The sequence below is a fragment of the Toxotes jaculatrix genome, chromosome 7 (genome assembly GCF_017976425.1).
Source record: "Toxotes jaculatrix isolate fToxJac2 chromosome 7, fToxJac2.pri, whole genome shotgun sequence".
Classification (NCBI taxonomy): Eukaryota; Metazoa; Chordata; class Actinopteri; family Toxotidae; genus Toxotes; species Toxotes jaculatrix.
Window position 1 is genome coordinate 21,323,364 of NC_054400.1, and position 22,383 is coordinate 21,345,746.

At 42.0% G+C, this 22,383-nt stretch overlaps 1 protein-coding gene across 3 annotated transcripts in view; it reads left to right on the forward strand.

Annotated features, from left to right (window-relative positions):
• Positions 1-22,383, forward strand: part of ncor2 (nuclear receptor corepressor 2) — an 83,072-nt gene that overhangs the window by 24,996 nt on the left and 35,693 nt on the right. For all 3 annotated transcript variants that reach the window (XM_041041457.1, XM_041041458.1, XM_041041459.1), the window contains exons 5-14: positions 5,202-5,384; positions 8,260-8,373; positions 12,909-12,965; positions 13,814-13,866; positions 17,340-17,406; positions 18,585-18,757; positions 18,998-19,091; positions 21,043-21,221; positions 21,981-22,035; positions 22,134-22,232. In XM_041041457.1, coding sequence (XP_040897391.1) covers positions 5,202-5,384; positions 8,260-8,373; positions 12,909-12,965; positions 13,814-13,866; positions 17,340-17,406; positions 18,585-18,757; positions 18,998-19,091; positions 21,043-21,221; positions 21,981-22,035; positions 22,134-22,232 — 1,074 coding nt within the window. The remainder of the gene's footprint in view (positions 1-5,201; positions 5,385-8,259; positions 8,374-12,908; positions 12,966-13,813; positions 13,867-17,339; positions 17,407-18,584; positions 18,758-18,997; positions 19,092-21,042; positions 21,222-21,980; positions 22,036-22,133; positions 22,233-22,383) is intronic.

A 22,383-nucleotide genomic window follows, 5' to 3' on the forward strand; every position in this document is an offset into this window, starting at 1 on the left:
AAAGAGTAAAGCACAAGTCAAAACATGGATAAAGATTTGTAAAGCTTTATGTATTCATATGAGCTAAATTCATAATTAAGAAGTAGCACTACCATGGCTCTGCCTGGATCAGGCCAGCCATACAAATTGGATGGCAAAGCGAGGACAAAACTGGTCAGAGAGGCTAGCAGGAGACTAGTGGCAACTTTGAAAGAGTTCCAGGACTTAATGGCAAAGAGTGGTCATTGTGCGCATGAGACAACAATATCACAAGAGCTTCACAAGTCTGGCTTATATGGGAGGGTTGCAAAAAGACCACCTTGGCCTCAGGGCCAAATGGATGCAGTTTTCTTTTCAGAACTGTTTCTATTATTTTTATTTATTTATTTATTTATTTATTTATTTTTACTTGAATGCTGTAAGTAGAAAGTAGAATTCAGTCTTTTTGTTTTATTTTGTTTAGAAAATTCTTTTCTATACCTACTTTATTCTCATGAGGAGATCTACATGTGACAAAGCTGACTAACCAGTCCAGATCCTAATCAAAAATGTTCAGTGATGTCATGTGTTAATGTAGAAAACAATTGTTGGCTCATATATCATTACCAGATATTGAAGTTGGTATTGGCTTCAAAAATCCAGTATTGGGTGGGCTGTATTTGTGTTCCCTCCCTGAACTTGGGTCGAGCGCTGGTTGGACATTTTGGTTTTTGTGATCATGTGTTTCTTCTTGGGAAAACGTTATTGATGCCCTAACGTGATTTGACTGACTCCCCAAAGAGAGTGAGATAGAGAAAGGGAGAACGAGAAGCTAAGACAGAAAGCGCATGCATGCGCGATGTGAGAGAAAGCCAGTGTAGGTGTGAAAACCCAAAAGGGGTGAAACTGACACTTGAGTGAGGAGGTTCAGGCTTGACCTTGGGAACATACATGTGTGATAAATATGTCTTTTTTTTCTGGATCATATGCATGCACCTATTCACCTTAAAAGCCGAACTTTATTAATTATTAAAGTAATAGATTTTAGACACACACGGCTGTAGTTGCATGTCTATACATTACCTCCTGAACACCTCCTAACAGCTCTTTGTCTTTTCTCCTGCCGCCTCTGTTTGTTTTATATTTCTAGTCATAATAGCAGCAGCTCAGTATCTGGAGTGATGACCTTATTGGCACAATATGTTCAGTGATCAGGGACAACACATGCCAGTAGTCAAAAGACACTGGCCTGAACAAGACTGTCTACATCCAGAAAGTGAAAACAAGGAATCTGTAGTGTTTTGGTTTATGTGCTCTAATGATGCTCTTCAGAACACGTATGAATCACTGTATTTTTATTACTCCCACTACCACTTACTTTTTGTAACATGAAAAACAGGTTTTCTAGTACTATTTGTTTGTACTAGGAAAGCCTTCACCCACTGGTTTTCTCTTATTTCTTCTTGGTCTTATTCACAAGTGTACTGTAGGATCACTTGAATTATTGTCAAAATAATGGTTAAAGATTTATGAAAATAAATCTGAGCAGCAGTAGTCCACATTTAGGAACTTTCCAACACGCTGACATAGAGTTACAAACTTCTTTGTATTTGGCTCAAGGAGAAAAGCATAAATAAGGTAGCAGCAACATAAGTCTGCAAAAGTTGCTGATGACATTTCAAGTTCACAGCAAGACCGCCCACACATCTTACACTCCTAGGTGTCTTGCATTAAAACACATTTTGTTTAGCTTTAAATCTCAACCTTGTTTAGACATTAGAGCCTCATTGAGACAACTTTTACTTCATAAGGCCTTTTTATTTGCTCTTGTTTATATCGTTTTGCTTTTCAGAATGAAAATTCAGCTTTGAAATGTAAGGAAATCTGACTTCAGTCACCCCAGTTTTAGTAGCTTTGTGCACCTGTTGCTGTGTTCTCTATGAAAGAGTGGGCTTCTTGCCCAAACCAGTGGGACTGTTGTGAGCAGGATGTTGAAAACAGGATGTCTACGGCTTTATTCAACCGTTTTCTGGAACGCATACATTTAATACTATGTGACTCAGTCGCACAGGCTGATGCTCACAAAACAGAACACATTTACACAGACACGCTACACCACACAGAGGTAATTTAAATAAAACCTGATGCATGCACAGCCTGAGACATCATGCGGTGGAATGTTCTAAATGTGACCGGGGTTGTCGAGGGCGTATAAGCTGTAAGCTGCACCGGGCCAAGGGCTTAGCTATTGGCCTGCGACCTTTTCATACTATGTCACAGGTGTAGTAGCTGTTGATGTTCTGCTGCACTGTTGACATGAACAGAGGACAGTGTAGGACACAAGAACCAAGGGGGAAAACCTAAGCATTGGAGAGTGTAGACTACTTTTTGACTTGATATCTTTGATATACCATAAAATCCCTCCTGGGTAAACACACTCCTCTAAACATTTTGGACACATTTTACTGTACTTCACTTTACAACAGAACAAAGTGACAATGTTTACAAAAATAAAGTTCCAGAAATACTATTACCAGCAGGCAACTGCAGCAACAAAAGCAAAAATGAATGGTGTTAAAATTTAATATAAAAAAAACACATGTACTGTTAAACGTGATGTTTCCATCATAAAACCAGTCAAAGTCACATTTTTCTTTTTTTCAAGATCATGCTTTGAATCTCTCTCTTGTGACTGTGATGACCATGCACGCATGTTGTATAATGATATCTGGTTTTACATCACTGTAAATTTGTCCCCTGGGAGCAATTTCTGGCATTCTGAGCTGTAACGCAGGTCAGGAAGGATGTTGTTTCAGATGCAGTCAAGCCATCCAAGAGGCTCTTTTCCTTTTTTTTCCCATTTTTGTATTTGCGTGTAGTGATTTCTTTTTGTGTGTGTGTGTGTGTGTGTGTGAGAGACTAAATGGCTTTGGCAGCGTTGGGCTTCTTCATCTAGGACATCCCTTCAACATCCTCTGGCACTGACATTTTCAATCACAGCAGGTCTACAGGGCTGTAATGCAGCCTGCCTAGTCCAGATTAGCCCATTTACATAACCTTTATTTCAGAAAAAAAATAAAGCAAAACAAAACCCAAGCAGGATCCCACACGCAGTCATTTGTTGAGGATATAACTGTAGAAATATAAGTGGTCACATAGACCCTGCCCCTGCAGAGCAAGTGGGCCCCCTCATACCGTTTGTGTGTGTTGTTGTTACATAAACTGGTGCATGTAACAGCAACAGTTTCCACTCTTGCTTTGCATGTGAATGGATTAGTGAGAATTGGCTTCGAGCATGAAAGGCATTTTATGTGTTGAGCTTTCTAAGGCAGCACATTTGAACGTGTACGCGGACCAGAACACAAGACACCTCATCAAACTGTGTGGGAGACGTCAGGTGGCTTAACAGTCTGACAGGCTAAAGTTAAAATCACATTCATGTGTGGAGGACAGCAGTCACTTTGGAAAGACAAACGAGCCTCACCCTCACCTTGTATGGGGAGTAATAGAAGATGATTATGCAGGTTACCTCTCCTTTGCATGGTAGGTAAACTACTGAAGGTTTTTATTTCTTTTTTTGTTAAGAAACAGCTGGTCTGTTGATAACTGGAAAAACTTTGCCTGGTCTGAGGAATTCCAGTCTTGTGTGTGATCTAAACAACATGGAGTGATGAACCTGTCATTCACTGTTACAGCTGTGTCTGTGTAATGCAGGGGGAGCTTTTAATACACACATTAACAGTGTGATAGACTAGAATCATCTCCAAGAAGAAGCTGGTTACTTTCACCCACGTAATGAATGAGGGACATTCAGGTGAAATCAAATTAATAACCGAGTCGTCTTAATTAGAGCCTAAACAATAAAAGGAATCAACAGTTAACTGTTGATTAGATCAACAGACAAGTAATTGGTAATTCTGATACAAATATTCATTTTCATTAATTGTTTTCCTTAGAGCAAAGATTCTCTGCTGATTTCTCTGCTTAGTTTGGAACAAAAAAAGTATTTGCTGATTTTTTGTTTATTTATTTATTTTTGGTCTTTTATAAGTGCACTTGTTTTTAATGTGCCTTTTCAATTTGCACATAAAATCTCAGTGGAAATGTAGGAAATACAGAAAAAACCCTGACATGTCGTAGCATTTTTGTTACACACGGCCGAAGTGAAAAATTTGGCTTAGGGAATAAATCCTGGCATATATGGGGCATGTATCTAAAACGTCCACTCTAGCTTCTGCTCTAATGAAGAGACTAAAAACAGGTACAGATGAAAACATCAGGTCTGCGTTGACTAATGAAGAGGCTGTATCGTTCCTCAAGTTAATACATGGAAGAAACATAAATGACATATTTATTTCACATTTTCCATTTTGTTTTTTGTTGTTTGTGGTTTGACTGGGATCTTTTATTCACGTGATCTTGTGCACAGAGGGTCCACTGACTCAGGAGTACTGTGCTGTTCTAGGACGATCAGGCGCTTAATGAATCGCTGTCTGCTCTCTCATCAGTACGGCTGCTCATTTGATGAGCCGTGCTGTGTATTGTTTGACTGACAGACACACACCATTTCCATTTTTTTTTTTGCCAGAAGACATGGCTAATAAGTACCTCCTGAATTGGATCTACACACACACACACCTGGTGCTACCCTTCAGATTCTTTCCCCTACACCCTGAAACAGAGTCTTTCACATTTCAAACAAAGTCTCTTAAGCAGAGTCAGCTGCCATCGCTCTGGTGCATAATCCTAGCGAGGGAGGCAGTGACCTCATATTCATTAGTGTGGTCGAGTGACACTGAGACACTACACTGGCTTTCATTACCCACAGGACTTAATTACTGGCGTGTGTTACCTTCCCAAAGGACACACAGGCTATGTTTGGATGATTTCTTACGGAGTAAGATCAGAGGCAGACAGGGATGCTTTCAACAGGAAAGAGAAGACATGGAAACGTGTATGTTCATTCATTGAGAGGGTCGAGACATTTCAAGAGAGTCTTTTATGCTCTGTTGTGTGCCAGATACCTTACACTGACTTGCCGTCTACAATCAGTTTTATCCAAACACTGTGGAGACTTTTCCTTCCACATGAAATTCCTTTTCGTAATATTCCCCTGTCCTCATTCTTTTCCTCTCCCTCAGATTTAAATAAAATCAATTTATTGTGTAAAATTGAAATTACTGAGGACCCATCATATTAAATACATCTTACTATGTTACTTTTTCTCTATTGTCCGCCTGTAGGAGCGTGGAAGTGCCATGGGGAAGCTGGAACCCATCTCCCCTGTGAGCCCGGTCCACATGGACCCTGACTTGGATCTTGTGCCGGCTCGCTTCTCCAAGGAGGAGCTGATCCAGAACATGGACCGCGTGGACAGGGAGATTACCATGGTGGAGCAGCAGATCAGCAAGCTTCGCAAGAAACAGGTCTGCACACCTTTGAATCTGGTGATAACTTTGTGATTATATGTTATCCTTTGTTTAAAGATTGCAGACTGATGTCATCTGAAGTTTCCCTGCTTAGCTCTTTGATATTTGTTGAGGAATCCTGCCATGGATGCCTCTGGCATTTTAACCTGTTGATTTTTTTTATACCAGCCACCTGGTGCACTGCACTAGAGGGAAGTTGTGGTGGGAACGCAGGCACCAGAAATACCTTAGCAAACTTGATTACAAAATACAAATTTGTCTAGGGACTGAAAACAAATAATGAGTTGTAAAATCAGGGATGTGCGATTGTATTTACATTCTTTGTAAATCACTTTGTGATTTAAAAAAAAAAGGATTTTGCAGAGGATGTGTCCTTCCTAGAACGCACAATATATCTTGTGCGATCTAGGAAGGTAAGTGCAGCTTTGGTATGTGACTGAATGCGACCCACCTTTTTGGAGCTGTTTTTTTAGGTCCAAAGTTATTTTTCCGTTGTATTTGTGCACAGCCTGTAAGACGAGATCATGTTTGACAGTGAAGAAAGCTGAGTATACACAGAGTGATGTCATTCATGTGCATTCTGCACATATTTTGAGCAGGCAGGCAGGCAGGGAGGCATGCCTAAAACCACTATCAGGTACCTAGCTGTTTATTCGTCATGCTTGTAGATGTGTAAGTCTTTGCCAGTGCTGGCATCCTCGTCGAATTTTCTTAGTGGCAGTGTTTAGCTTGTTTGAAATGTCCATGTGCAGCGTTCCAATGTGACTTTCCCTGCCAGGCTATAGTTGGCATTGGTGCAATAAAGTCCTAAACAGACTTTGCTGTGTTGTAATCGCTGCATTGAAGCTTGTAGCTGTTTCTTGCTCAATGTACCACGATTCTGTACACGCACTCCTCCAGGCAGCTGCATTCCCTCCTCTCCTCTCTTCTCTTCTCTCCTCTCCTCTTCGGCTTTTTATTTAGGAGAAAAGTAGGTTAAAAATATATAAGGCTATAAATAACTTCCCTGGGGGAGGAGGAGGATTATGGTGGAGGTTTTTTTTTGACTGCTAAACCACTCACATCCCTGCCACACTGTCTCCTTTTTGGCCGCCAGCCATGTTTAGTGGAGAAGCTGTATGGTCAAGCTCACTCTTTTTCACCCAGGTCCCTCCTCCACTGTGCAATGCAGGCCTTATACTGTTCATTACAGTATGTCTCTTAACCATTTCATTATGCTGTTCACATCTCTTCACTGAAGCAGCTTGTGCGAACGTTGGTTTCACAGAGTGACAAGCTACTTCACAGCTTAGAATCCTAAAGGTTCTGTTGATAACACTATTGATTATCATAATCTTCAACATTAAACAATGTAGTGGGAGACTCTAACTGAACGTGATGTGAAGCAATAACCTAAATTCATTTAAAATGGCCTCCAAATGGCATTCTTCTCCAAGTCCAAGTTAACATGAATTAACTACAGCTGATAAAATCTGCCAAGAGTGGCATTACACCTGCTGAAATCGCTGGTTGCCAGAAGAAAATTAGAAGCCTACTACCTGAATGTTTTGTACATACTTGCTGTTAATAGAAAAGATTTAGTGTTTAATGATTCTGGGTATTTCACCAAATTGCAACAGGAACCAAAATAAAACTGAGTTCCAGTCTTGGGGTTGAGACTTGTGAATGATTGAGAGGCTACGCTCTGCTGCTTACACGCATAAATCAAGTGTTTTTATGGATATTTTTTTTCCAGTCCGACTCAGTTTGAGCATTAAAACATCTGGACTAATTAAGTGGCACGGTAAAACTTTATTTAAAGAGTTCTGGCAGACTTGGTGAATGGGCGGGGGTTAGGGTTTAGGTTACCGCCAGCCTGTGTCATGTCAGCCAAGCTCAGGATGACTGGTTTATTTTATTTTACTCTGTGGTGGGTTTGGAAAGGGATTGTGGGGGGGGGGGGGGGGGGGGGGGGGGGGGTCTCTATGGGAATGTCTGTGTTTCCCTCACCAGATGCTTATCCGGGCCTGTCATGGCACATGATGATCCATCTTGCTCAGCTCTCATGTGGATCCTCTGGAGGCCTTCTTTCCCCCTTCTGAAGCCCCTGACTGCAGATGAGAAGGAGGATTAGGGGGGAGTAGAGGGCTGACTTTACTGTAGATCAGCTGTACGCACACCAGTGACACTAGGCCTCGACCTCCACACAGCTAGCTACAGCTGAATACGCTCTACTTCTGTGTCTAAATGTAATTGGGCTATTGGAGCCAAACACTGCTATTCTTTCTGTAAGCTGCTGAGCTTCTTTCTGATGATCAGAACAGGCTTCCCCTCTTCTCTTTTTGTACACAATTGATGGCCAAAGAAGCATTGACTGAACTTTACATGATTGGCAGTGACACCCCCCAAATTCTTATCTGCTGTGTTTTGTTCCCCATTCACAGTAGACTGTACTTCCTAAAATGTACAGTTTCTGGTGTACAGTCTTCAACCAGTGGTTGGTTACAAGCCAGGTGACTAGTATGTTCGAGGAACTCTGCAGTTTTCCAGTATTTGTCTGGTTTTAATTTCCCACATGTCCGTCTCTTAATTTTTCTGTGTCTCTCTCTCTTAATTTTCTCTCTCTTATTGGATGTTCCAGCCACACAGCAGGCATTGACTTTGTTTACAGGCTGTTGTGGTAACTCTTTGATTAACTAGGCCCTGGGGAGTTAATAGCTATTACAGCTAATAGGACAGTTAGTCTTGCCCCTGCTGGAGAGATGGGGGAGGGACGGTTTCTCAAATGCACACTCTTGAACCTTGCAACAGGAACTGGTGAGCCACAGGTCTTCCTGTTAGATCAGGACCCTTTAAGTGTAAATTGTCATCTTTGTTTTTGTGTGTCTTACAGCAACAGCTGGAGGAGGAGGCCGCAAAGCCTCATGAGCCAGAGCGGCCCATCTCACCGCCACCCAGTGAGGCCAAGCACCGCAGCCTGGTGCAGATCATCTACGATGAGAACAGGGTCAGTACAATACACACACACACACACCAGACTCAATTGGCGGCCCACCCCTCAAGTCCAAATGACCTTGCATTTGAATTTGGTTTCGCTTGATCACCAATGCTGTGTATTTATTACTACAAGTTAATTTGAGAGTGAGAAGGCTGGGTGCTTTTCCCCAATGGTTCAGTGCTATTTCACTGAGCTGATTCCAGATAACAAATCAAACTACGCCAGGCTCTGAATATTCTCTGGTGCCTGTTATGGTTATTTGGTTCTTATGTCGGGGACAGGGCTGCTATCCAGAGATTACTTGACAGCGCCTGCAAGGTAAGCTAGATTCCACAGGAGGTGCGCCTTTTGGTGAAACTGCAAAGTTCCTAATTTGACCATGAGTAGAGCGCCAAGTCGTATGCTTCTTTCATTACATTACATAGACAAAGAGTGGATTGCTCTTGAAAAGTGTGGAATAATGAACGAAATACTGGGACCCTGACGAGACTGATATCTGTCTGCAGAGGATTTTTTTTTTCTTGGAGAGCTGCCATTCTCAATGACCTTGTTTGATGTAATCCGCACAAACCCTCGTTAAAAAAGCAGATTGTGTCACAAAGTATTCATCTCCTACCTCAACCTCCCACTCTTTACTGTCAAGCAAAGCACAACTCTTGCCTAACAGAATAAGCCACTAAAGGTCAGCATAGCAGGCACGATGAATCACAGGAGTGCACATGCACACTCCGTAAGGTGTCACAGACACACACTGACACAAATCTTTGTCTTTTGTCATCTGTGCAGGTAAAGCAACATAATCATTCTTTCAAGAAAAGAAAAGCAGGGCAGCTGGGAGGTCAAATAAAGCTATTGAAAGTGTTAAGTTAGTCCTAGTTACAGCAGTCATTACATGCAGCTGTGCTCTGTGCAGAAGATTACCTTTTAAATGGAGTGATTCTCAGTGCTCTCAGTCCCCCTAGTGGTGAAATGCAGAAGTGTCTTTCCTAGTCTTTTTTATTAGAATTGGCATTTAAAGCAGGGAGCTCCTCTCGCACTGAATCTTTTTGAACAAACCCCCCCTGGGAAACTAGGAGTAATGTGAAAACTTCACAGTTCAGAGGAAAAGAGCTCTTGAATGTTTTGAACAGCTTCTCTGGCACATTCAAGGCAAATAATTTTCATAAAATGGTGAAGCAGGGTAGAATGGATAACCTATAAAAAAAACCCATATGTTGGCAAGCAAGCGTTCACCGTGCTTAAGTGTCGTTGAGCAAGAGTCTAAATCCTTCACAGTTCTAGGAATGGTGTTGTGACACTTTGCTCTAACCTGCACATATGCCTCCCAGATTACAGCCAAAATGTCCCGAGAAGACCTTTTAGAGGGAACACCAAAGTACAGGGAGTGTCCTTCATGACTTTCTGCCTTACTGTCATCAAGCACAGCTAAATCACAGCACTTCTGTACAACAGCAGGACTTTAATGATTGCTCAAGACTCATCTGAAAGGCTGGAAGTTTAAGAATGACTCATGGCTTACTCCACAATGTAGCCTGACCTCTGTAACACTTTCCACTTCCTTCTGACTGGCAGGATGTACTCTGGCCTACTGCCTGCCCTCCTAACCTCGCTATCTCTCTCTCTTTCTCTCTATCTTTCACTGTGGACGTAACCAGCCTCTTCAGTTAGTTTCTACTCCTATCCACGCTAAGTCCAGTGCAACCGTTATATAGGCCCCGTTTACTCTGGTCTTACACAACAGCAGTTTAGCGAGCTAGCTAACAGTTGTCCATAATCTGAAACAAATGCATAGATAACTTGCATGGACAGTCTGTGAAGGATAGTTTAATTTGCTGAGGAGGTTTGGCTGATTTCAGTGTCATGTTAGCCATGATCACAGGGACAGACCCGGTTGGGAGGAGACTGAGTAAAGAGTAGGTATGCATCCTGGAGAGATGGGTGCAATTTGTTGAATGTATTTAAACTTGGTTTGAAAAAATATCATCAGATAGCTATCCAGTCTTCCCAAGGCACATGAATTGGCTGTGTGTTAACAGGGTAATAACGTTACATTAAAACTTAATGTCACATGTCAAGCCAGTGCTTGTCCTATATTTGTTCATATATATATATATATATATGTTGGTAAATGTGTGTTTAGGCACCTGGCTATAATTGCTCCAGCTTCAGCGTGCCTTTTTGAGCGGATGTCACTACGGTGTCATCTGTCCCCCGTGGGCTCAGTGTCAGCAGCCCTCTCAGACAGGGTTACAGTCGAATTTCTACCGACAACCCATTGTCAAACCCCGGGGATGGCTCAACTCAAGTTCACTCTTCTCATATTTGGGACATAGCAGTCACGGTCATGAACACAAGAAAAGACAGCCCCACTGAGACTGCATTATCATAATTCTGTTGAGCTATGCTAAATCCTCATGTCTGTGCCGTATTAAGATGGCCTTGTAGCGCTTTCCCTCTCCCTCTCTCTCTCTCTCTCTCCCCTTCTCTCTCTTTTTTGTTTGCCTCTCTGTTTTCCCTGTTTTTCTCTCCTGTTTTCCCTTCATGGGAGGTATGAAAGGTTTATAGTGCTGTGGTCTTGGTCACATAAGCACCCACAGTGTTATTTTCATAGCTTTGTCCCGAGTTTTCTCATGTTCAACGTTTTAGTTAAGGGATCATGTGATCCACTGGGTAAAATGTCTTGTTGACAGCAGGGGAGCATGTACCACAGTACAGCTGCTAAGCTTTACAGCTTATAATGTCACTGCCAGAGTAGCAGTCCTGTGAGCTGCCACGGGGATGGGGGCACGATGGAAGTTATGGAGCCGGTCTTGTGATGAAGGTGTGTGTAAGTGGATCGGGCGTGCAGTTCTGTGTAATTAACCACATTATTAGAGAAAAGGTAATATACTATAATCTCATCCATTCGCCTCTCCCAGTTGCTAAATTTGTCATTTCTAATATTTAATACGAAGCCACATTTAAGGAGTTTTGAGGTCAGTATCTTGCAGCCGTTTTTTTTTTTTTTTTTTTTCAAATTTGCTTAAAGAATCACGGCCAGGAAATGAAGAGAAATCCTTGAGCCTCCCTGCTCCCTGAGGACGAAAGGCTGCTTTTAATAATTGCTGCTCATTAACTGTTCCTGTAGTGAGCAAGCTCTCTGAGGCAATACTCTGCAGCCTGTTACACCTACTCACTGGTGAGGAAGCAACAGGAACAAGGAAAAAAAGCAACTCAATGCAAAACAACTGAAGGAAGAATAGCAGCATCACGATACTGTACCTGCATTTAAATGATATGTGTATGTATAGTATGTGCAAATGTAAATCATCAGTGCTTCCTTTTGCCTTATGGCTTAGAGGAAATGTGCAGGGCACTTTTAAAAGTGGAGCCATGTCATTTGGCTTCCCTCACAGGTGACCCAGTTGGAAGCCCGTGTTGAGTTAAGTTGTGCGTGAGCTTCTCTGGGGTCTTACATCCAAGTCTGTTAGCGTGAGCCTTGTATAAACTTGGGAGCAGATCCCAAACACCTCCTGTGTTACCTCTACAATGAAGATGGAGTGAAAGGGACAAGGAAGCAGCGTGACATGGTGGGTGGTGAAAAATAAAGGTTGACACGCACGCACACACACACACACACACACACACACACACACACACACACACACACACACACACACACACACACACACACACACACACTGGCAGGTTCTGTCTCTGTTATCACCTCTGAAACTTCTCCCACATCTTCCTCTCCATCCACCCATCTCTCCCCGTACTTCCATCCTCTCTGCGAATGTGTCAGTCCTGTCAGTCCCACTGCATGGTCACTGAGGGAAATGAAGGGAGATGGAAAGCAACAGAGCATGTGGTGTGTCACCAAGCAGGGTCTGTTTGATCGATGAAGCGGAGAGAGTGTACAGAGGGAAATAAGGAAAAGAGTGGGGCGAACTTTGAAAGGGGGTAGTCTGGGACACTGCTCATACATTTGTCTGCTAGAGCTAAATATAAATGTATGGAGGAGCGGAGCTGCGGAGAGGTCATTCAGAGACATCGATGGGAGTTTTTTGCTGCCCATCTTCACGCCCCAACACCTCTCCTTTCTTGCTTTACGGTCCCTGCCAGGAAGTTTTGTTTTAAGAGGCTGATTGTTGTAGGTAGTGAGCTGGAGGTGAGATCTTTTATCAGATACACCCCCCCCACCTTTTTTTTCCTCTCTTGCTCTCCCACTCACTTTCTATTCCACTCCCACTTGCTTTCCTGCCTGCCTGCTCTTTCGCTCTACCTCTCTCTGCTCAGGGGAGGTGAGTAATCTTTTTTTTTCCCTGGGAGAGGAGAGAGGGAGCTGCGGCCCAGCTTGAGTTAAAAGCTCTAATAATAGTCAGTGCATCCATCGCTCCATCTATCCATCCATCCATTCAAACATCCAGCGGTTGGTCTGTCCATCCAGTGAGCAGTGGAGTAGTCTCTGTGATCAAGTGAGCTTGCTCACTGCGTTGCCGTGGTGATGGCAGAGGTGCAGGCGGCTGGCTAATGTGCTACTTCTGTTTGTGTTCCCTTACCAGAAAAAAGCAGAAGAAGCTCACAGGATACTGGAGGGACTGGGACCCAGGGTAGAACTGGTGAGTGGAGGCTTTGATTTTATGTCACTTCTCTGTTTCTGTATTTCATCTTTTTCCCACTCTGACGTCTTTGCGTTATTGACATGTGGGGACATTTAACTGAGGGATAGGTCAGAGGGATGAGGGATTTTAGGGAGAGACGAGGAACGAGTCTGAATCACATGATGTCCCCCCAGCACTGGTTCAAAAATAATGAAGTAAAAATATTTGACTTCTGTACTCAAAGCTCCATTAAGCAATACTGAACATATTGATATTGAGCTCTGAATAAGATGACTCACATCAGAATGCAGTATAAAAGTCTTCTTTCTACCCAAACCCGCTGAGAATAGAAACACAACTATGCACTTCACTACATTTTCAGGATTGGGACTTCAGCTCTTATTCAGATCGTACTTTTTTGATCGCAGTAGTTCACCTCTTTGTTTTTGTCATTAAATTTCTCACACACATTGTATTTGTCTGTCATGCTAGCTATCTATCTACCTTACTGTCTCACACACACTCATCTAGTAAATTCGATCACTTGGTTCTGTTGAATGAATTACCGATAGAGCTCATGCAATACACTACACAAACCCTCTGTCCCTCAGGGCATTCATGTTGCGTGAGCTCTTTGGATTGAGTTAGATCTGGTTATTGGGCTTCTGTCAGTCAAAGCTTTGAGTCATTTGTGTTATTTGATGACCATTTCTGCAAATATTGAAATCCTACATTTATCTGGAGCACAGTCAGAAGTATATTAAAAAGACTGTGGAGTGAATTTGGCCTTCGTGTATTCAGCTGTTTGCAATTTGTTGCATAACTGAAAATATAACTGATTCTTTGATTTTCTTGTCCTGTTCCAGCCTCTGTACAATCAGCCCTCTGATACCAAGCAGTACCATGAGAACATCAAAATGTGAGTCTGTCACTAAACACTACTACATAAAAATATTTTGTATACACCCACTGAAGAGTCTATTGATAGAGGAGCTCACCACAGATCTCTAAGTTGTGTTTTTAAAAATATATTTTAAATACAAATGATTTGTTGGGGAATATTTATCATAGTTTTCAAATAATGCATTTGAAGCCATGGCCTTGGAAATCAAATACCAGAGTATTGGTCTTTGACAGATGGCACAAAACCAAAGGGCATTTTGGGTTAACTGTGGTCAGGGCCGTAGTCAGCTCAGGGCAATTTCTTTCCTTTCCCTTATGATTGTGTTGTATGAAAGGCTGATGGAAAAGGAAGAAAAGTTCACCATGCGGCAAGACTTCACTTGACTGCTTTATGCTGTCTGCTTTTAATCCACTGCTTAACATTAGCTCAGCCTTAAACAGCTATAGCAGTAAAATGCAACATTCACATTAATGCGGCTGTAACATTAATCTGAAAACCTAAGCACTTACTCAAGTAAAGGATGTGAATATTTCTCACATCACTGTGTCCACCTACAGTTTAAGAATACATTGTGTTCTGATGCTTTATCCTGCTTGCCACTTCTCCCTCTGTGATGCATTTTAGACCTGATTTTGACCTGTGTGAACAATAAAGAATCTAGAACGACATTTTTCTGAAATTATTTTCCTCATTATCAACATTTTGACAGCCATATGTATGGAAACTAAATGTCGTTCACACAGGGTAAGGTTTAATGGTAGTGGTCTGAGTCAGATGTTGACGACTTACTTACAATAGCGCAAACTATGTGTGCGAATCAAAGGTGGACCATAACAAAGTGCATGTAATCACGTAACAGTAAGGTCAGAGGCAGCAATGTGGGGTCAGCACTCCAACTTTCTGCGGTCAGGTTGTATGGATCAGTGTTGTTAATTCATGGCAGAATGATCCCTGGCATCCTTGCTGAGCTTGTCTCAGTATGGTATCCTCTCACGTTGCTTTTGCGTCTACAGTTTTACTGCTCCCAAAGAGTATAAAAGGGGTGCAAGTTCTTTGCTGCTACCATCATTGTACTGCTCACTGTAACAGTACCTCCAAAATGGCACCTGGGTGACGTCACAAATAATAAACATACATGACAAACTCAAATTCACCTAATATTTCTAATAGTTGAGGCCAAGAGAATTTTAAAACCCATCAAAGTCTAAGTTTGCGTAGGTGCTCGACCTGTTATTGATTGTATTTATAGGAGATATTTGTTTGTTTATAGATGTAATAACTTTGAGCTGGTCTTTAGGGCCATTAAATAATACAAATGATGCATAATCAGTCAGGAGAATTCCTGTTGTATTTTTTAAAGTCTCTGTAAACTAATACAGCTACTACCAGTAGAAAGTAAAACTTAGTGGCCTCAACTTAGCTTTGAGTTCTGTATAGTACCTTCCTATTCTTGCAATTTCTAGCATTATGTGAGCATAGTGTTAATGTTTGCCTTCATTCATCCTGAATTTTATACCGTTAAGGTTTTGAGTTGAGTGCAAGTTGAGCGTGTGAAAACAAACAAACAGATCACATTTATATTCTCGTCACATAAGAAATAGTATTTAGGTCAAAAATCAGCAGTACTTGCATAGACAGATGCAAAGGTACAATAAGTCGTATTTGAATTCTAGTTAAGTCTTTTTGCCACTGACATATATTATGACATGAAGTATCGACAGCAGGATGCCTTTCTCATCATCTGAGGCCACATGAGGTGAATGATTAATCAGTCATGTCAATTTTATGTCAGTGGATATCTGCAGTAAGGGGAGAAGAGAGTACACAACTTTGCGAGGCCCTTCCCTGCCCATCAATAAGGCTTATGTTCATCTGTAATCTTTTAAGGACCATAATTCACTAAGGCACATCAAAGGGCTGCAGGAGGGTTATAATAGCTTGTCTCCACCATTGGCACTGTGGTTTGGGCACAGTGGCATACCACAAGATGTGTCTGACCTCTCAGCCACACACTGCTCTGTCTTCACTCCTTTTGATCCCTGCACCGTTTGATCAGTATTATTGCCTCAAAGCAATTAACTGAAAACTCTCCTCCGTGCCTCCGTGTGTGTGTTATTAAATACCACTCTGTTGCTTTGAGCGAGCACAATCGACTTCTTTGTTTTGCTAACCGGTTTGATAACCTTGGCACTCATGCCTGCCTGGATAGATGAGCACCAATATCTCTGTGGAGCACTCAGCATCTGAGTCCCCATCCCGGTTCATCTCCTGCACACACACTGCTATTACAGCACAGCTGATGATAAATGGAGGCTACTATGAAGATGAAGTCAAACTTTAAAGGCTGAAAAGCCTTTGCTCAATGTGGTCGGACCACAGGAGAACATCTGTCACAACTGCACATATAATGAATCTTTCAGCCATCATGTTTTGGAGGTATTATGCCAAATTACAGTGTTCTCTGATATCTCAGAAATGGCCCAGGCTTAGGGCAGAACAAAGGAAATCTTTCGTAGGGGTTCAGGGCTGCTAATCTGTCCCTTTGCCATCTGGTGTCCAGAGGACAATGCCAGCTCTGTCTTTAAAGGACTTAAACTATTAGGCATGTTTTTGCCATACCAACTTAGTTCTCACCCATTATATGCCACGATATGTGTACATATCCACAGTATCTAACTGCATTTGGCATTATTTATTTTTCTTGCTGCAGTGGTTTGGCTCAGTTTCTGTCTGTTTGTTTGGATGAGTGTGTGGGAGTGTTTATGTAGGTTGGGGGTTAAGGCTGTTTAGATTTAACTCGGGTTTGTTGCAGATAACATTTTTGGGAAGTTAAGAATGGGTCATCCTGTGTGTTTATTGCTCTGATTCCCAAATGTTATCATGCTATCTTCCAATTTTCACCAAAGTTATACCCCACGAGTAGCCCACGTCTTCTGTCCTTGCCTTTGACCTGAGGGACCCTACAGCTCAGCTGAAGTGACTAATGTAGAATAAGATTACATTAATCAGTGGGGAACGTGACCTTACAACTGACAGATTAAGTGTCAGGAATAAAACTCTGTCTTGCAGCAAAGAAAGAGACAAACTGAGTGGCTGCCTAAGGAGATTACTGGCCCTGACCTTTATTTGAAGCACTGTGGCTGACTGTTCCCAGCCCAGACAAGTTTTATAAGTTTGGCTCCCCTCGCTGTCCTTTCCACCCAGAAGCAAGTTTGAGTTTATCGAGCGGTGGCATACAAGGACAGGCATTGTTTGTGTGTGTGTGTGTTTTTTGTTTGTTTATTGGGTAAACAAGTGAGGCAGAAAAAGTGCAGTGGGAAGAACGTGTGTACCCGCCGTATACATAGATTTATTATGTGACAAATGTGATGAAAGCCAAAGCACACTCAGAACTGAGCATTTTCTTGAATGCCATCACCATATCTCTTTCTTTCTATCTCTCTGCCCCTCTTTTTCTCTCCTTGCCTTTCTCTCTTCATCTGTCTCAGAAACCAGGCGATGAGAAAGAAGCTCATCTTATACTTCAAGAGGAGAAATCATGCTCGTAAGCAGTGGGTAAGTAGAGACCTCAACTTTTTTGACTCTCTGCTGGGACTCATGACCGATGACTGGAGTGAAACTGGGCTAGCTGCTTCATGAAGTGAATGGCCATTTTAGGCAGACCAGAGAGGAATAAAGCTCTGGGCCTGATCTGTCATCAGTCCAGTTTCCCCCTCCCACCCTGGGGAAGCTATTGCTTTTGAAAACACAAAAAAAAAATTCTCTCATACTGTCACCTGAAAGAAAAAATGAGATTTTGTGTTATACATCTGCTGAGTTCACTGTCAGCCAAGCACTGTAACGAGAATTGTACAAGGGTTAGTAACCACTCTTGCCTGCCAGTGATTGAGTGAGACTGAGCTGAAGTTCATGACTATAAATAAAGCAGAGATCAATGGGGGTGAGCTCTGATGCTAGAGCCAGGCAGACATCTTAAAAGCAACTGGCTTAACAGAAAAATCATTATTGCAATTCAAGTCCACAGTTTTACTATGAAATTTTCATCTATCCACAAGTAGGGAATGTGGCGCAAAAATAGCTTTTTTTTTTTTTTTTTACTGACTCCAACCTTGGAGATCGTGCCAGCAACAACTTTCTTGTAGCTCTGCATTTATTATGTATTGCAGGTTTATGTGAGGTCAGAAAGAACGGTTTTCAAATGCAGTACCTTTATCAAAAGCAGAGAGAGTCACGCATGAGTGTCCAGTCTCCTCTCATGTTGTGTCTAAGTGGGGGAGGTAGCTCCTCGTGGGCAGAGTGTGGGGAGACATCACCTTGTGGTTTATGAGCCTACTGAGGGTCGTGTCTGCACCAGGGTTAATGGTCTGCTTTATAGCCTGCCTGTGAGGAAGCTGGGAAAACAGTGGGCTGTCGTCTGCCAGAGCCATGGCTCAAGGCCAGACTCCCCACAGAACACCAACATATCACTTTGCCCCCTCTGGACATGTAGAGGTACATGGTGGGAGACCAAGAGCTGAATATAATTATCAAATGTGAGGGCAGTTTGAGACGACACTCTGTTTTTTGGAAGGTGTCTTGTTTTAGTGGTAACTGTTAAATGTCCTGTAATTTTACTCTCTCAGACTTATTGGTTCACTAGTTTTGTATCTTGAAATCAAAGGTAGGACATAGAAAGAGATATCGTTGTGGATCCCCAGTGGATTGAGATCTTCCTTGTTTCTGTGGTGCTTCAGGAACAGAAATTTTGCCAGCGCTATGACCAGCTGATGGAGGCCTGGGAGAAGAAGGTGGAGCGCATAGAAAACAACCCACGGCGCCGAGCCAAGGAGAGCAAGGTGCGGGAGTACTACGAGAAACAGTTTCCAGAGATCCGCAAGCAAAGAGAGCTGCAGGAGCGCATGCAGAGGTGAGATCACAGGACCAACACGCCCCCTCTTTCAAAAAGATAGTCTGTGATTGTTCAACAGAGTAAAAGACACATTTCATTTCTGGAACTAACCTACTCACTTTGATTTTTTTGCCTAGTTACTGCGGTTACTGTAAAAAATTAATGTGGATTTATTTCATTCTGTAATGTGAGTGGCTGAGTTCCCCTAATAAGTGGGTAGTTTTGAGTGATGGCTCTTCTTATTTTTTCCTCTTGCAGTCGTGTCGGGCAGCGAGGAGGTGGGCTGACTTCGTCTGCAGCTCGCAGTGAACATGAGGTTTCCGAGATCATTGATGGAATATCAGAGCATGAGGTAAACTTTACTGTGTGTTGTTGAGTTATGTTATGTTAAGATGGTTTGCCCTTCCAATTGCTCTTTGGCAACTCATCATGCGTCTCAGCTTTAAATTACTGTGGTGGCCAGTTGTCCCAGTGTCTGATTGTATTGACTGGAACATGCGTCAAGGCTGGAACTGCTGCCAGGAATGAATCCCAGTGTGTCAACGTTACATTAAAAAATTAAATATAAATATAGATGTGCTCATTTTCTAACTATTTGTGGCTGTTATTATTGTGTAAGAATACTTAAAAGTATTTTTTAATAGCAGGAGTAAAGAGAGCAGTTGAATATTATTTAGTTCATTTTCTGTAAACCTAGTGAAGATGAAAAAATAAACCCCAGCAACATTGAATATCAAGTCAAAAGTCAAATTTTATTTATATAGCCCAATATCACAAATCTCAAGAGGCTTTAACAATTTATACATCATACATCAGCCTCTATCCATAGACACTCAAATCAGATAACGATAACTCCTCAGACTCCTAAGACCCTTCCCTTTAAGAGGAAAACCTGAGGAAGAGCAACAGAGGAGGGATCCCTGTTCCAGATAGACATTCTTTACATGTGTGCACAGAATAGAGCACATATATTTACACTATGGACAATCAGGATAACAACATTATAGGTGGTAACAAATATGACAAAAAATGATCCAGGAGAACGTAACAACTTCCAGGTCCTGATAAAATATAGGACCTGAGCCACACAACCTCCTCTTCACCATAAAATGTAGCTCGGGTCGTCTTAAATCACTGCTGCATAGTTATGTTTCAGTGGCAAACGCCACTAAATGTTGTCACATAGCGCAGCTGTTCTGCTGGGTTAGCCTAATGCCACTGTGGGTCCCCTCACAGATACAAGCTCACACTGAGGGTTTGTTCTCAGCTGGTATGCCATTGGAATATTTGCGGTAGCTAAGTTAGCAGAGCTAGCCAAAGCTAAATACTAGCCTTTAAAGGCCACCACAGCCCAGCGGCAAGCAAAGCAGCACAGCTGCTTTCAATTGAAATGCTCCCAAAACTTTGATAGTTTCTGGTGGTTTTTACTGCCTGTGTCGCTCTTTTTTTTATAGTCTCCCCTCGTTTCTCTTTCCTCCGTTTATAACGTGCGCAGTCGACACATAGCATCAGCTGATGGTGCAACGGTAATTATTGTCCGCGTACTCACCCACATTATAATAGTTTGATGATGAACTCTAAACTTTGGCAGAGAGTATGATAAATGTCAGCATAGGCTTCAAAATCACAACCATGGTAACAGCCTCTCATAAAAGGTTTCAGCATCAAAAGTGTCAGTCTTGTGTCAGTCTCGTGTCTTGTCTTGACTGCAGTTTTTTGCAAATGTTCAAGCCCTCTGAGGCAAATTATATTAATAAAATTAACTTGACCTGACTTAAAATATATGCTAAGCTCATAGTACACGGGGGGGGGGATTGCCTGATCTTATCCACTAGTCACACTTGATTTGATCTGTTCCTCTCATGTCAGCCTGGTCCCATTAAACTGAGCAGTGTGTCCTGTTTGGTTGTCTTGTCTCACCTGAAGAAATGCTTCCTACCTTCTTACCTTCTTAAGCTAGCGCCAGCACCTTTTCCTTTAACTCCCCTCCCCTTTCCTAACCTCAGACATGAAGATTGTTTTTTTGTGAGGTTGTAAATCGAAGTGTGACAGGAAATATGTCTGTTTTAGGGAAGTTTACATTTGACCACAAACATGCCTTATCCTGTTGAGCCAAAAAAGACACCCTGAGGTTCCTCTCCTGCCTTCTGAACTTTTCCACACTTTAAAACAGAGCATAGTACCACATCAGGTTTCATACAGTCCATGTCAGTATAAGCATCATATTGTCACATAGTTTCCCTCTCAAGAACCAGCCCACTAACCCCAGGATTTTGGTTTCTGTGTGTGCGTTTGTATGTCAGAACACAGAGAAGCAAATGCGACAGCTGGCGGTCATCCCTCCCATGCTGTTTGATGCTGAGCAGCAGCGCATCAAGTTCATCAACATGAATGGACTGATGGATGATCCCATGAAGGTGTACAAGGACCGGCAGGTTATGAACATGTGGAGCGAGCAGGAGAAGGACACTTTCAGAGAGAAGTAAGCAGAACCCTTCAGTAAAGTCAGAGTGGCAGATATAACTTTGAAAATCTAAAGATCTACTTTTATCCCTATTTCCTAGAACATAGATTGGGATTTGTTGAGCAAAATACACTTAAAAATAGCTTTTGACATTTTGGCATTTGACATTTTGAATCCAAATGTTTACTTTAAACTACAATTCTACTTATCAAATGCCAGTTTGATCTAGCTTCACTCTCTGCTCTATTAGACAAAGTGCTTGAGAGATTCTTTTTAAGCAACAAGATGGAGTATGTCTTGTGAAGTATGTATGACCGATAAAGGGTCAGTAAGTTGTTGGTAAGGAAGTGCATCTTCCCCTTTCGTGAGAAGCGAGAGGAGGCGTTTTCAAGCTGCCAAATCGAATTAATCCCACGCAGTAAAATCAGTGACTTCAAAGCCTATCCACATAGAAAAAGGAGAGCTCCAGTTTGTTATCCTAACAGCTCTATACATACATTAAGATATTTGATCACTAGAGATACTTAATAAATCATTGCATGCCTAATTTATACATTTGAGTTAAATGCAGTGAGCGTAGTATACCTATTTGATCATTTTTAAAAGTAAGGTAAGTCTTAATTTTGAATTCTGTTTGCTGCATTAGCACTGATGGCACCTCATCAGTCATTTTCTTTGTGTTATTCTGTGATCATCTTTTGGAGTACTTCAGAAAATGCCAATGATTTTGACTCACGTCATTAGTTGCAGTTGAGATTTCTTTGTTTTCTCCCACAGGTTCATCCAGCACCCCAAAAATTTTGGTCTGATTGCGTCTTTTCTGGAGAGAAAGGTATTGATTCATTGTATTTTTTTTTTTTTTGGCGTTCTGTATGATCCACTCTTCTCAAGAAATGGTTGTTGGAAAATGACATTTCTTTCCTGTTTCAGACGGTGGCCGAGTGTGTGCTGTTTTACTACCTTACCAAAAAGAATGAAAACTATAAGAACATTGTGCGGAGGAACTACAGACGCCGTGGAAGAAGCCAGGTATTCACACTATAGAAGTTCACAGTAAGAAGAGAAACTCTTCTTTACACCAAGGCCCAATCATTACAGCAAGCGTCACAGGCTTGAAAATCTGATTTGCACTGCGAGCTGCGCAGGTAGAAGCTGGAATTTTTACTATTGCTAGGCAAGA